Genomic DNA, 15,509 nt, shown 5'->3' with positions numbered 1-15,509 from the left:
CTGCACCATGGACAGATCTATTACACATTTCAGCAATATTTGCGATAAGGGCTCAAAATCGGTTGCAACGTTAACAATGTTTGGTGATTCTGTTTAATCTGCCCCATTTTCAAACTTCTTTGAAGATTAAATCATTTAAATGATTTTGTATGATGAATTGTATGATTTGTTTTATTAAAGGACACATGTCGTTAACGCCAAAACCAGATAAATGCATGGGTTCTAATTTGCAGTCACACTTTGCCCAAATCAAATGTCTCAGTGCTCATTTAACTTAGGTGTTTATGTGTGAAATGAATTAAATCATATCACATGAACACAAAATAACACATAGGCCTACACACATATCAGGAATATGCTCTGAGATTGTCAACTTGAATGTGAGCATTCAAAACATATAGACACCACCCATAATTCCATATAGCGAGAAAGACGCAGCTAGCCCTTTGAAACATTAAAAAAGTTATTAGGACTAATTTTCACTTTCAGCCACGTCTCTTACCTTCTCTTTGTTGGGTAAAGTTTGAGTCCGGTTAAAAGTATCCTCACTGTTAATACTGATCAGTTCTGCATCTACAGGTGGATAGGGCGCAGGGAAAACCACTACGTCACTCTTCAGTGTGTCTGAGCTGAAACATACGTCATACTGCTGAGTAGATTTAGAGTAAGACCAGCTCCCGTCAGGATGGGTGGTGATCATTGGGGCACCATACCTGCTGAAATCGTCGTCTGTCCTGTGACATTTCACAGCTATTAAACTGATGAGGCTCAGTAGAAATATCACAGAAACAGACGCAATGGCGATCAGTAAATACAGGTTTAAATCAGAAAAGTTGTCATCCTTTGTTGGTATATGTCGGTACGGTGTCTGAATGTCTCCTGCATTTTCAACCACCACTACATCAATAGACACAGTAGCTGACAGTGAGGGTTCTCCGTTATCAGAAACTAACACCAGTAACGGGTGAGTTTTCAGGTCATTGTCACTCATTCGCCTCTTAGTCCTGATTTCCCCCGTGCTGGTTCCAATTCGAAAGAGGTTATTTCCCTTTGGCTCAGTGATGTGATAAGAAAGCAGTGCATTATAGCCAGAGTCTGCGTCTACAGCTCTGATCTTGGCCACAAAGTATCCAGCTTCAGCAGAATAAGGAATGTTCTCACTGTTAACAGAGCCATGTTCAGAATAGGGAACAAGAATCCCGGGACTGTTGTCATTCTCATCCAGGATAAAAACATTTACAGTCACGTTGCTATTTAGTGGAGGAACACCAGAATCAGTTGCCAGAACATAAAATTGGAATGTTTTCACTTCTTCGTAGTTGAACGACTGGAGACTGACTATTTCTCCACTCACAGAGTTAATGTTTACAACTGATGAAATCGGGATATTTCTTTGGTAACTCTCTTGCAATGTATGAAACAAAACCGCGTTCACACCTGAATCAGGATCAAATGCATGTACTGTGTAAATAATAGTACCTATAGGACTGTTTTCTTTCACATAAGCATTAATCACAGGCTCTGAAAATCGAGGCGGATTGTCGTTCACATCTGCTATGTTTACAGAAATAACGCTTGTGGTGGAGAGCGACGGGGACCCTTCATCAGTAGCTATGATGGTGACATTATACTCAGAGACACTCTCTCTGTCCAGCGGTCCATCTACTACTAATGAATAATCATTTTTGTAGTTTAACGTTAGTTTAAAGGGAACTTGTCCCATAAGTTTACAACTGGTGAGACCGTTTTTCGCTCCATCTGCATCGCTCACTGTGACCAAGGCTACAATTGTTCCTAACTCAGCATCTTCTTTCACTGGGGTCATAAGTGACGTCACTGATATTTCGGGTGCATTGTCGTTTATATCAACAACCTCTATTAGAAGTTTAGCGTGTGCACTACGAGGCGAATGGCCATGGTCCATTGCCTGCACCCTAACATCATATGCAGGCGTTCCCTCGTAATCTAAACTACCCTTGACAGTAATTTCTCCAGTTTCTGAGTTCATATCAAAAATATTGGATGGATCGTTGTTCCCACGTTTGACAAAAGAATATACAAGCTTACTGTTCATACCTTCGTCTAAATCTGTGGCATTTAGCTTTATAACCACTGTCCCTGTAGCAGCATTTTCACTGACACGCACTTTATACAGTGGTTTACTGAAAGTCGGGGCATTATCGTTTGCATCTAGAACGTTTACTGTTAGCTGCAATGTCCCTGATCTTGGAGGTTTACCTCCATCTACCGCAGTCAGAATTAGATTAATGATAGGCTGTTTTTCTCGGTCTAAAGCTTTATGTAAAACTAAATCAGACATACTGTGGTCTCCACCACTCTGTATGTCAAGGGAGAAATGTTCATTGGGACTCAGCTTGTAGCTCTTTACCGAGTTGCTGCCTGTGTCTGTGTCGACTGCTATTGGAAGTAGATATCGCTCTCCTGGTGATAGTGATTCAGAAATATTTAACACGTAAGACTGCTCAATGAACGCTGGGGAGTTATCGTTTATATCCAAAATATTCACGTCAACGCGATTTACATTCATTGGATTGCTTAATACTGCCTGTATTTTTAGAGAACATTTAATGCTGCTGGGACAAAGCTCGTCTCTGTCTATCCTCTCGTTAACAACGAGGTTTCCTGTCCGCAAATTAACATCAAAGTATTTCTTACTGTACGCCGACACAATTCGGAGATCCCTTGACTCCAGTTCCTGCAAATTGAGATTTAAATCCTTAGCGAGATTCCCCACTACCGTGCCTTTGTTCACCTCCTCAGAAATGGAATAGGATATTTGAGCCGCAGACCAGTCACAAAGACAAAACAAAGCTGCGATTTGGATCCAGGCATATCCATTTTGCTCTTGAAACCCCATCATCATCCGAACAAAAAGGCGTAATTGTAAACAATCATTTAATTCCACAAATAGGTCCCATAGATAAATACATCCCGTAAAATGTCCAACCCTTTTCACAGAAGCATCAGCAGCAGAGTGTGTCTGTTTAGTTATCACGCTCATGCCTATGACGTCGTTTTCAGGGAGGAGTTTTAGATTGCACTCGTTTTGTGGTCTCCAGCGACATCATACGGTTTTAAATAGACCAATCTGAATAATATATATAGCCACACCTTTTTGAAATACTATAGCCTACTATGCCAAACAACAATAATAATCTGCATATAATGTACCCTGCAAAGACAATTTAATGGTTAGCCAATTTGAATAATAACAAAACATATTGAATGGAAAAGGTCAAATCGCACACACACACACACACACACACACACACACACACACACACACACACACACACACACACACACACACACACACACACACACACACACACACACACACACACACACACACACACACACACACACACACACACACAGTAGTTCCACAACGAAGTACAGCACCAGGACAGTGCTATACCACAGTTCAGCAGGGTGTAACTATTCAGCACCATAGACAGAGCTGCCTTAATACAGAAACTCTGACAACCGATATATAAGTACCCTGCTTGTTTGACTACCTGTGATCTATTATATTTACATGTAAATATGATTGTGTTATTATAATATCGAAAATAATGCCTTGTTAACACAAGTGCACATTAACACACATTGGCCCCTTTTCCACCGGTTGGTTCCCAGTGGGAACCGGTTCAGTTCTTTTTGGTTTTTAGTCCATGAGCTCCAAAATTGAAACGTGAATTATGAATTGAGTGGGCAAAACCATACCTACATTAGATTGTTATCACCATTAAACTCCCCCAATTGAGTACTTACACGAAGACAATGATTTATTGTATTACAAATTTTACATTTTTAAATATGCAAATGAGGCATTATGTAGGAAAATATGCAAAATAATCAAAAACGTGAAAAAGCTACTACTGTGGAAGGGTTATCATGTTTATAAACAATTTAATATAGGGTATAGTTTTCCCACCAATTTTGGAGCTCTGGCTCATGGACTAAAAACCAAAAATAACTGAACCGGTTCCCATTGGGAACCAACCGGTGGAAAAGGGGTCATTATGTCCGATGATATGTTAGGAACACGGACAAAATAGATTGATTGAACATAGGCCTATTTATTATCTGTTTCACATGACAAATTGGCTGTTAAATTAGCAAGATCAACAATGTCTGGTGATTCTGTTTAATTTGCTCCTTTTCACATGTCTTTGAAGATTAAATAAGTGTATATAAATATAAATTTAGACCATTTAATGGCAAAACCAGATTGAATGCATAGGTTCTAATTTGCAGTCACACTTTGCCCAAATCAAATGTCTCAGTGCTCAATATAGGGGTTTATGTGTAAAAAGAATTGCATGAAATCACTTCGCTTCATGAACACAAAATAAAGAGGAATATGCTCTGAAATAGTGAGAAATGGCATGTGAGAGCAGCATGCCAAACTATAAGACACCATCCATAATACCATCTAGCGAAAAAGACAGACGAAACATAACAAATATAAAGTTATAATTAGGTCTAATATTTCGTTCAGCCATGAACGTCTCTTACCTTCTCTTTGTTTGGTAAAGTTTGAGTCCGGTTAAAAGTATCCTCACTGTTAATACTGATCAGTTCTGCATCTACAGGTGGATAGGGCGCAGGGAAAACCACTACGTCACTCTTCAGTGTGTCAGAGCTGAAACACACGTCATACTGCTGAGTAGATTTAGAGTAAGACCAGCTCCCGTCAGGATGGGTGGTGATCATTGGAGGACCATACCTACTGAAATCGTCGTCTGTCCTGTGACATTTCACAGCTATTAAACTGATGAGGCTCAGTAGAAAAATCACAGACACAGACGCAATGGCGATCAGTAAAAACAGGTTTAAATCCGTAAAGTTATCATCCTTTGTTGGAGTATGTCTATAGGGTTTCTGAATGTCTCCTGTATTTTCAACCACCACTACATCAATAGACACAGTGGCTGACAGGGATGGTTCTCCATTATCAGAAACCAACACCACCAATGGGTGAGTTTTTAGGTCATTGTCACTCATTCGCCTCTTAGTCCTGATTTCTCCGCTGCTGGTTCCAATTCGGAAGAGGTTATTTCCCTTTGGCTCAGTGATGTGATAAGAAAGCAACGCATTGTAGCCAGAGTCTGCATCTACAGCTCTTATCTTGGCCACAAAGTATCCAGCTTCAGCAGAATATGGAATGTTCTCACTGTTAACAGAGCCGTGTTCAGAATAGGGCATTAGTATTCCAGGACTGTTATCATTCTCATCCAACACAAAAACGCAAATTGTTGCATTGCTACTAAGAGGGGGGACGCCAGAGTCTGTAGCCTGAACTAAAAATGTAAAAGTGTTCAACTCTTCATAGTTGAATGACTGGAGACTGACTATATCCCCGGTTTCCGAGTTAATGTTTACAACAGATGATATTTGGACATTTCGAGGAAAGCTATTTAACAAAGAATATGTCAATTTTGCGTTTTCATTTGTGTCTGGATCCACTGCGCTAATTGTATATATGACTGCACTTATGTCACTATTCTCTTTCACATAAACGTTAACCACTGGATCTGAAAACAGTGGTGGATTGTCATTAACATCAGAAATGTTCACCGTAATGATACTGGTGCTGGAGAGAGGCGGGGTCCCCTCGTCAACAGCTGTGATGGTTACATTATACTGCGAAGTCCTTTCTCTGTCGAGAGGCCCGTCTACTACTAGAGAATAATCATTTTTATAGTTTGATTCAAGTTTAAACTGTGTTAAACCGCTAATTGTGCAAGTATTGGCGCCATTCTTCCCACTATCTTTATCGCGTACAGTGACTAGAGCAATAACGGTTCCTCTCTCGGCGTTTTCATTCACTGGATTTCTGAGGGAAGTCACCGATATCTGTGGAGAATTATCATTCGCATCAATGACTTCAATCAGTAATTTACTATGGGCAATTCGGGGAATAGAGCCTTGATCTTTAACCTGCACACGAATCTCATATGCAGACATTTTCTCATGGTCCAATACACCTTTAACTACAATGTCACCTGTGTCTGAGTTAATATCAAATATATCTAAAGGATCTATATTACCTCTTTTAATAAATGAATATATAAGTTTCCCATTTAGTCCGTCGTCTAAATCCGAGGCATTTATTTGTATCACTTTTGTCCCAAATGGGGCATTTTCAGTCACACGAGCTTTATACAGTGAATGGCTGAAGGTAGGTATGTTATCATTGACATCGATTACATTTACGACTATTTGCAATGTCCCTGATCTGGGAGGCTTCCCTCCGTCTACAGCGGTCAAAGTGAGTTTAACAACAGATTGTCTCTCCCGATCTAATGCTTTCTGTATCACTAACTCAGCAGAAACACTGCTCTCTCCACCACTCTGTACATCCAAGGAGAAATATTCATTGTGGCTGAGCTTATAACTCTTTACTGAGTTACTGCCTATGTCTGCATCAACTGCTATTGGGAGAAGATGTCGCTCACCTGGTAAGGATGACTCAGAAATGTTCAATGCATAAGAAGGCTCAATAAAAGCAGGTGAATTATCGTTTATATCTAAAACATTTACCTCGATGCGATGTAAATTAATTGGATTGCTTAATAACGCCTGGATTGTCAGGAAGCATTTCACTGAGTCCGGGCAAACCTGTTCTCTGTCTATCCGTTCATAAACAAAGAGATTTCCCGTGCGTAAATTCACATCAAAATATTTCTGACTGTACTCCGACACAATTCGGAGATCTCTTGATTCCAATTCTTGCACATTGAGGTTCAAATCCTTAGCTAGATTTCCCACCACCGTGCCTTTGTTCACCTCCTCAGAAATAGAGTAAGATAGCTGAGCCGCAGACCAGTCACAGAGACAAAGCAATAGAATGATCTTAATCCAAGTAGGGCTTGTCCGTGGTTCTTGAACACCCATTTCTGTTCGAATACAATAATTTAATCCAAACAATCATGTAAGCCTTTTTGTTCCAATAAATGTTGATACATCCGTCATGAATGAGCCTTTCCCGACATAGGCCTATACGATCCTTTAGTGTGCAAAAGCTGCGAATGTTTCTCCCATCGGGGGATTTGGCTGATGACGTACCATGCAGGGTGGAGTTTTGACAGAATTGCAAATATTTACAGTCTACGGTCTCTAGCGACACCACGTGTTATAGTTTAAGGCTACTCATATAGGAGAATATATTCAAACATGTTTATTAGACCTATAAAAAAACGAAGGTTATTTCAAATAAATTAATCAATATAACATAGGCATTTATAGGCCTATATAACGCCTATATGTCCACATAGTTGAATTGCCTATAATAAGTTTATTGTAGTTACAAAGTCAATACTAATACTCAAACTATACGCATGTGAGAATGAACATGGCCAAAGCTCAAGCTCTAATATGCCGCCCTTCAGCACCATCGGCTTCCATGCGTTCTCAATTTTGTCATTCAATTTACAGTACTGAACAGTTTAACGAGCACATTATTTAAACACAAGGTTAGCGTGAAGTGAAGTTAAAACAACTGTTAATGAACACACTACACTGTTGACTGTGCAAATAAATAATGAGTATAGGCCTACTTGTTAGCTTATGGACGTATAGGCCTATTTCCAATGGACGTGTTGATCAATGGATCAACACGATCAAAATGGTCTCCAGCTACATAATCCAATTTTGAAATACTATGCCAAACAACAATAACAATAACAATAATTAATAGAAATGCACTCTGTCGATCTGCCACATAATACATAAATAACTGAATCCTTCTGCAAGTGCATGTGTGTGTGTGTGTGTGTGTGTGTGTGTGTGTGTGTGTGTGTGTGTGTGTGTGTGTGTGTGTGTGTGTGTGTGTGTGTGTGTGTGTGTGTGTGTGTGTGTGTGTGTGTGTGTGTGTGTGCGTGCGTGTGCGTGTGCATGTGTGTGTCACAGAAGACACTGCAGCGACAAATGTATGACAGAAGAAAGTGCAGCGAATTTCACAACAAAGTTCAGCACCATGGACAGAGCTATATACAGCAGGCTGAAACTGTTCAGCACCGGACAGAGCTGCCAGAGTAAAAGAAAGAAGAGACAATAAAACCGATAAATAAGTAGCCTGCTTGTTTGACTTCCTTAACCTATTACATTGACATGTAAATCAATTCAGTTGTATAATTACCTTAATTAATAATTACCTATAATAATTACCTATAATAATTACCTTAATGCCAAAACCAGATAAATGCATGGGTTCTTTGGAGTCACACATTGCCCAAATACAATGTCTCATTGCTCCTTTATAACTTAGGGGTTTATGTGTAAAAATTAATTAAATCACATTACTGCGCATGAACACAAATTAAGTTTATTTTACGGTTCAGCCACGTCTCTTACCTTCTCTTTGTTGGGTAACGTTTGTGTCCGGCTAAAAGTATCCTCACTGTTAATACTGATAAGTTCTGCATCTGCAGGTGGATAGGGCGCAGGGAAAACCACTACGTCACTCTTCAGTGTGTCTGAACTGAAACAAACGTCATACTGCTGAGTAGATTTAGAGTAAGACCAGCTCCCGTCAGGATGGGTGGTGATCATTGGGGCGCCATACCTACTGAAATCGTCGTCTGTCCTGTGACATTTCACAGCTATTAAAGTGATGAGGCTCAGTAGAAAAATCACAGACACAGACGCAATGGCGATCAGTAAATACAGGTTAAAATCAGAAAAGTTGTCGTCCTTTGTTGGAATATGTCGGTACGGTGTCTGAATGTCTCCTGTATTTTCACCAACCACTACATCAATAGACACAGTAGCTGACAGGGAGGGTTCGCCGTTATCAGAAACCAACACCACTAACGGGTGAGTTTTCAGGTCATTGTCACTCATTCGCCTCTTAGTCCTGATTTCCCCGGTGCTGGTTCCAATTCGAAAGAGGTTGTTTCCCTTTGGCTCAGTGATGTGATAAGAAAGCAATGCATTATAACCACAGTCTGCGTCTACAGCTCTGATCTTGGCAACAAAGTATCCAGCTTCAGCAGAATAAGGAATGTTCTCACTGTTAACAGAGCCATGTTCAGAATAGGGCACAAGAATCCCTGGGCTGTTGTCATTCTCATCCAGGATAAAAACATTCACAGTCACGTTGCTACTTAGTGGAGGAACACCAGAATCAGTGGCCAGAACATAAAATTGAAATGTTTTCACTTCTTCATAGTTGAAAGACTGGAGACTGACTATTTCTCCACTGGCAGAGTTAATGTTTACAACTGATGAAATCGGAATATTCCTTTGGTAACTCTCTTGCAACGTGTAAAACAAAACTGCGTTCACACCTGAATCAGGATCAAATGCATTAACTGTGTACATAATAGTACCTATAGGACTATTTTCTTTCACATAAGCATTAATCACAGGCTCTAAAAATCGAGGCGGGTTGTCGTTCACATCTGCTATGTTTACAGAAATAACGCTTGTGGTGGAGAGCGACGGGGACCCTTCATCAGTAGCTATGATGGTGACATTATACTCGGAGACACTCTCTCTGTCCAGCGGTCCATCTACTACTAATGAATAATAATTTTTGTAGTTTAACGTTAGTTTAAAGGGAACTTGGCCCATAAGTTTACAACTGGTGAGACCGTTTTTCCCTCCGTCTGTATCGCTCACTGTGACCAAGGCTACTATTGTTCCCAACTCAGCATCTTCTTTCACTGGGGTCATAAGTGACGTCACTGATATTTCGGGTGCATTATCGTTTAAGTCAACAACCTCTATTAGAAGTTTAGCGTGTGCACTGCGAGGCGAATGGCCATGGTCCATTGCCTGAACTCTAACTTCAAAAGCAGGCGTTTCCTCGTAATCTAAACTACGCTTAACAGTAATATATCCAGTTTCTGAGTTCATATCAAACATATTTGAGGGGTCGTTGTTCCCACGTTTGATAAAGGAATAGACGAGCTTACTATTCATACCTTCGTCTAAATCTGTCGCATTTAGCTTTATTACCACTGTTCCTGCAACAGAATTTTCACTGACACGCACTTTATAAAGTGGTTTGCTGAAAGTTGGAGAATTATCGTTTGCATCTAGAACGTTTACCATCAGCTGCAATGTGCCTGATCTTGGAGGTTTACCTCCATCTACAGCGGTCAGAATGAGGTTAATGATAGGCTGTTTTTCTCGGTCTAAAGCTTTCTGCAGCACTAACTCAGCGGACACACTGTGGTCTCCACCACTCTGCACGTCAAGGGAGAAATGTTCATTGGGACTCAGCTTGTAGCTCTTTACCGAGTTGCTGCCTGTGTCTGTGTCGACTGCTATTGGAAGTAGATATCGCTCTCCTGGTGATAGCGATTCAGAAATATTTAACACATAAGACTGCTCAATGAAAGCAGGGGAGTTATCATTTATGTCAAAAATATTCACCTCAATGCGATTTACATTAATTGGATGGCTTAATGCCGCCTGTATTTCCAGAGAGCATTTAATTATGTTCGGACAAAGCTCGTCCCTGTCTATCCTTTCGTTAACAAAGAGGTTTCCTGTCCGCAAATTCACATCAAAGTATCTCTTACTGTACGCCGACACAATTCGGAGATCCCGTGACTCCAGTTCCTGCACATTGAGATTTAAATCCTTAGCGATATTCCCCACTACTGTGCCTTTGTTCACCTCCTCAGAAATGGAATAGGATATTTGAGCCGCAGACCAGTCACAAAGACAAAACAAAGCAGCGATTGGAATCCAGACATATCCATTTTGTTCTCGAAAACCCATCTTCATCCAATCATCCGAACAAAAAGCCACAATCGCAAATAATCATTTAATTCCTGAAGTAGTTGACTGGTCCCATAGAGAAATACATCCCGTAAAATGTCCAACCCTTTTCACAGAAGCATCAGCATCGAAGTGTGTCTGTTATCAAGCTCATGCCTATGACGACGTTTTCAGGGAGGAGTTTTAGATTGCACTCGTTTTGTGGTCTCCAGCGACGCCACACGGTTCTCAATAGACATTCATTTGAAAAATAGCTAAACCTTTTTGATATACTATGCTAAACGAAATACAATATAATCTAACCCGTGAAAAATGAAGTATGGTACAAGTTTCTATCTATAAAATAAATACAGTTTTATCGATTTAGAATTATTCTGGATCCCTTTTTAGTTTATCAAAGAAAAATAAATCATCGATATCCGATGAAAAAAGAAGGTAAACTGAAATAAAATATGTTATCACGTATACAGTATAATTATTTAATTACCGTATTTATTTTAAATTGTCAATTGCTTTAAATGTATTTAATCTTGGACTATAGTGATATTAATACTAAATGCCTCTGTGTATATGTAATTTGTAAGTTGATTACTATAGCTATACTGTGGTTACTTTGCGCCACTTTTGATGCGTATGCACCGTCCCAGCATATGACGTCAGGGTATAACTGGTATAACTAGCTTTCAATGATGACGTAATAAAGATGTGGATTAAAGGACCCAATGCCTTCGATGGTGACGTCCATCAGTGTCGGGTGGATTAAAGGACCCAATGCCAGAGTGTAATTGGTTTTCGATGGTGACGTAATGACGATATGTTTTAGTGTGGGGAGGATTAAAGGTAATGCTCCTATGTATACATGTATGTAATCTCAACAGTAATCTGGCACCACTGCCGTATCAGGCACAAGTAGTCATTACGTAATTTGTTGGGACGGTCCATATGCATCGAATATCGTCCTGGGCGATACTTGCGCGTTCTGCTTGCGCAAGTAATAATACAATAACAAAATAAATAATTAAAAAATCATATAAAACGAATCTCTCTCTGACGCGTACACACACACACACACACACACACACACACACACACACACACACACACACACACACACACACACACACACACACACACACACACACACACACACACACACACACACACACACACACACACACACACACACATTCGTAGCCTGCTTGTTAATGATTCCTTAACCGATTACTTTTAAATGAATGAAATGCATATTGTAAAATAACTACACACACACACACACACACACACACACACACACACACACACACACACACACACACACACACACACACACACACACACACACACACACACAGTTAATATAATGATACAATCTGCATTAAGTGAGACTGCAAAGGCTTGGCCTTTACAGTCCATTGCATTAATGCCAAAACAAAACCTGTTAAATGCATATAGGCTTTATATTCTCAGTCACCCTTTCCCCAAATAAATCAAATGTCTCAGGGTTCGAATAACTTTGATCAATTTTAAAAGCTGCAGTTTGAGAGCAGCACATTGATTTAGCCTATCATCTTACCTTCTCTTTGTTGGGTAAAGTTTGTGTCCGGTTACATGTGTCCTCACTGTTAATACTGATCAGTTCTGCATCTACAGGTGGATAGGGCGCAGGGAAAACCACTACGTCACTCTTCAGTGTGTCTGAACTGAAACACACGTCATACTGCTGAGTAGATTTAGAGTAAGACCAGCTCCCGTCAGGATGGGTGGTGATCATTGGGGCGCCATATCTACTGAAATTGTCGTCTGTCCTGTGGCATTTCACAGCTATTAAACTGATGAGGCTCAGTAGAAAGATCACAGACACAGACGCAATTGCGATCAGTAAATACAGATTTAAATCAGAAAAGTTATCATCCTTTGTTGGAGAATGTCTATAGGGTGTCTGAATGTCTCCTGTAATTTCAACCACCACTACATCAATAGACACAGTGGCTGACAGGGAGGGTTCTCCATTATCAGAAACCGACACCACCAATGGATGAGTTTTCAGGTCATTGTCACTCATTCGCCTCTTAGTCCTGATTTCTCCGCTGCTGGTTCCAATTCGAAAGAGGTTATTTCCCTTTGGCTCACTGATGTGATAAGAAAGCAACGCGTTGTAGCCAGAGTCTGCATCTACAGCTCTGACCTTGGCCACAAAGTATCCAGCTTCAGCAGAATATGGAATGTTCTCACTGTTAATGGCACCGTGTTCAGAATAGGGCGCTAGAATTCCAGGACTGTTGTCATTCTCATCCAAGACAAAAACGCAAACAGTTGCATTGCTACTAAGAGGGGGGACACCAGAGTCTGTAGCCTGAACTAAAAACTGAAAAGTGTTCAAATCCTCATAGTTGAATGACTGGAGACTGACTATATCTCCGGTTTCCGAGTTAATGTTTACAACAGATGATATTGGGACATTTCGAGGAGAGCTATTTAACAAAGAATATGTCAATTTTGCGTTTTCATTTGTGTCTGGATCCACTGCGCTAACTGTATATATAACTGCACCTGTGTCACTATTCTCTTTCACGTAAACGTTAACCACTGGATCTGAAAACAGTGGTGGATTGTCATTAACATCAGAGATGTGGACTGTAATGACACTGGTGCTGGATAGAGGCGGGGTACCCTCGTCGGCAGCTGTGATGGTGACATTATACTGTGAGGACCTTTCCCGGTCGAGCGGTCCGTCTACTACTAGAGAATAATCATTTTTATAATTTGATTCAAGTTTAAATGGTGTTATGCCACTAATTTTACAAGTATTGACGCCATTCTTCCCACTATCTTTATCGCTTACAGTGACCAGAGCAATGACGGTTCCTATCTCGGCGTTTTCTTTCACTGGATTTCTGAGGGATGTCACCGATATCTTTGGAGAATTATCATTTACGTCAATTACTTCGATCAATAACTTACTGTGGGCAATGTGGGGAATCAAGCCTCGATCTTTAACCTGCACACGAATCTCATATGCAGGCATTGTTTCATGGTCCAACACACCTTTAACTACAATTTCTCCTGTGTCCGAGTTAATATCAAATATATCTAAAGGATCTATATTACCGCGTTTAATAAATGAATATGTGAGTTTCCCATTTAGCCCGTGGTCTAAATCTGAGGCATTTAGGTGGATCACTTTCGTCCCAAATGGAGCATTTTCATTCACACGAGCTTTGTACAATGATTGGCTAAAGGTAGGTATGTTATCATTGACATCGATTACATTTACCACTAATTGCAATGTCCCTGATCTCGGAGGCTTCCCTCCATCTACAGCGGTCAAAGTGAGTTTAATAACAGACTGTCTCTCCCGATCTAATGCTTTCTGTATCACTAACTCAGCAGAAACACTGCTCTCTCCACCACTCTGTACATCCAGGGAGAAATATTCATTTTGGCTGAGCTTATAACTTTTTACCGAGTTAATGCCTATGTCTGCATCAACTGCTATTGGGAGAAGATGACGCAAACCTGGTAAGGATGACTCAGAAATGTTTAAATTATAAGACAGCTCAATGAAAGCAGGCGCGTTATCATTTATATCTAAAACATTGATCTCGATGCGGTGTAAATTTATTGGATTACTTAGTAACGCCTGTATTTTCAGGGAGCATTTAACAGAGACTGGGCAAACCTGTTCTCTGTCTATCCGTTCATAGACAAAGAGGTTTCCCGTGCGTAAATTCACATCAAAATATTTCTGGCTGTATTCCGACACAATTCGGAGATCTCTTGATTCCAATTCTTGCACATTGAGGTTTAAATCCTTAGCTAGATTTCCCACCACCGTGCCTTTGTTCACCTCCTCGGAAATAGAGTAAGATAGCTGAGCCGCAGACCAGTTACAGAGACAAAGCAATAGAATGATCTTAATCCAAGTAGGGCTTGTCCGTGGTCCTTGAACACCCATTTCTGTTCGAATTCAATAATTTAATCCAAACAATCATGTAAGCCTTTTTCTTCCAATAAATGTTGATACATGCATCCGTCACGAATGAGCCTTTCCCGACATATACGATCCTTTAGTGTGCAAAAGCAGCGAATGTTTCTCCCATCGGAGAATTTAGCTGATGACGTACCATGCAGGGTGGAGTTTTGACAGAATTGCAAATATTTACAGTCTACGGTCTCTAGCGACACCACGTGTTAGTTTACAGAACAATAAGACAATTTAGGCTACTCATATATGAGGATAGATTCAAACATGTTTAGTAGGCCCACAAAGAAGAAAACGAAAGGTAATTCAAATAAATTAATCAATATAACGCCTATATGTCCACAGAGCGTTGAGTCTCCTGTAGTTATAAAGTGAATACTAATACTCAAACTATACTGCGAGAACAAAACACAACCGTATGAAGGTATGAAGGTTAGCCGCGTGAAGTGAAGTTAAAACAATGAATGCAACACACTGACTGTTGACTGGGCAAATACATAATGATTAGCCTACTTGTTTAGCTTAGGACAACACGATCAAAATGGTCTCCATACTACATCATACGGTCCTATACTCCTATGTGTGTGTGTGTGTGTGTGTGTGTGTGTGTGTGTGTGTGTGTGTGTGTGTGTGTGTGTGTGTGTGTGTGTGTGTGTGTGTGTGTGTGTGTGTGTGTGTGTCACTGCTGCAAAAAACAGGAGAAATGCAGCGAGTTTCACCACAAAGTTCAGCACCATGGACAGAGATATTCCACTAGCAGGCTGAA

The 15,509-nt window shown here is 40.3% G+C and overlaps 4 protein-coding genes across 4 annotated transcripts in view; all 4 read right to left on the bottom strand.

The window, feature by feature from the left end:
- Positions 1-2,924, bottom strand: part of LOC310872940 (protocadherin alpha-C2-like) — a 65,199-nt gene extending 62,275 nt beyond the window's left edge. The window contains exon 1 of the mRNA XM_083785144.1: positions 503-2,924. Within this exon, the coding sequence (XP_083641270.1) occupies positions 503-2,884 (2,382 nt within the window). The 5' untranslated portion in view covers positions 2,885-2,924. The remainder of the gene's footprint in view (positions 1-502) is intronic.
- Positions 1-10,761, bottom strand: part of LOC310873735 (protocadherin gamma-A8-like) — a gene marked incomplete at both ends in the record, with an annotated part of 83,186 nt that extends 72,425 nt beyond the window's left edge. The window contains 2 exons of the mRNA XM_083786287.1: positions 9,481-10,325; positions 10,560-10,761. Coding sequence (XP_083642413.1) covers positions 9,481-10,325; positions 10,560-10,761 — 1,047 coding nt within the window. The remainder of the gene's footprint in view (positions 1-9,480; positions 10,326-10,559) is intronic.
- Positions 4,522-6,924, bottom strand: LOC310873270 (protocadherin alpha-8-like; the record flags this gene model as incomplete). The annotated part of the gene is made up of 1 exon (XM_083785604.1): positions 4,522-6,924. One exon carries the CDS (start codon positions 6,922-6,924, stop codon positions 4,522-4,524), a length of 2,403 nt encoding a protein of 800 aa, XP_083641730.1.
- A 1,564-nt stretch (positions 10,762-12,325) lies between the features above and the next one.
- LOC310873734 (protocadherin alpha-8-like) lies at positions 12,326-14,716 on the bottom strand (the record flags this gene model as incomplete). Its single annotated transcript, XM_083786286.1, has 1 exon — positions 12,326-14,716. The coding sequence occupies one exon, from the start codon at positions 14,714-14,716 to the stop codon at positions 12,326-12,328; it is 2,391 nt and encodes a 796-aa protein (XP_083642412.1).
- Positions 14,717-15,509: the final 793 nt, after the last annotated feature.

The sequence above is a fragment of the Protomyctophum parallelum genome (assembly GCF_964188405.1).
Source record: "Protomyctophum parallelum genome assembly, chromosome: 16".
Classification (NCBI taxonomy): domain Eukaryota; kingdom Metazoa; phylum Chordata; class Actinopteri; order Myctophiformes; family Myctophidae; genus Protomyctophum; species Protomyctophum parallelum.
Note: the sequence above shows the minus strand (reverse complement) of the source record. Positions and strands in the feature narration are given on the sequence as shown.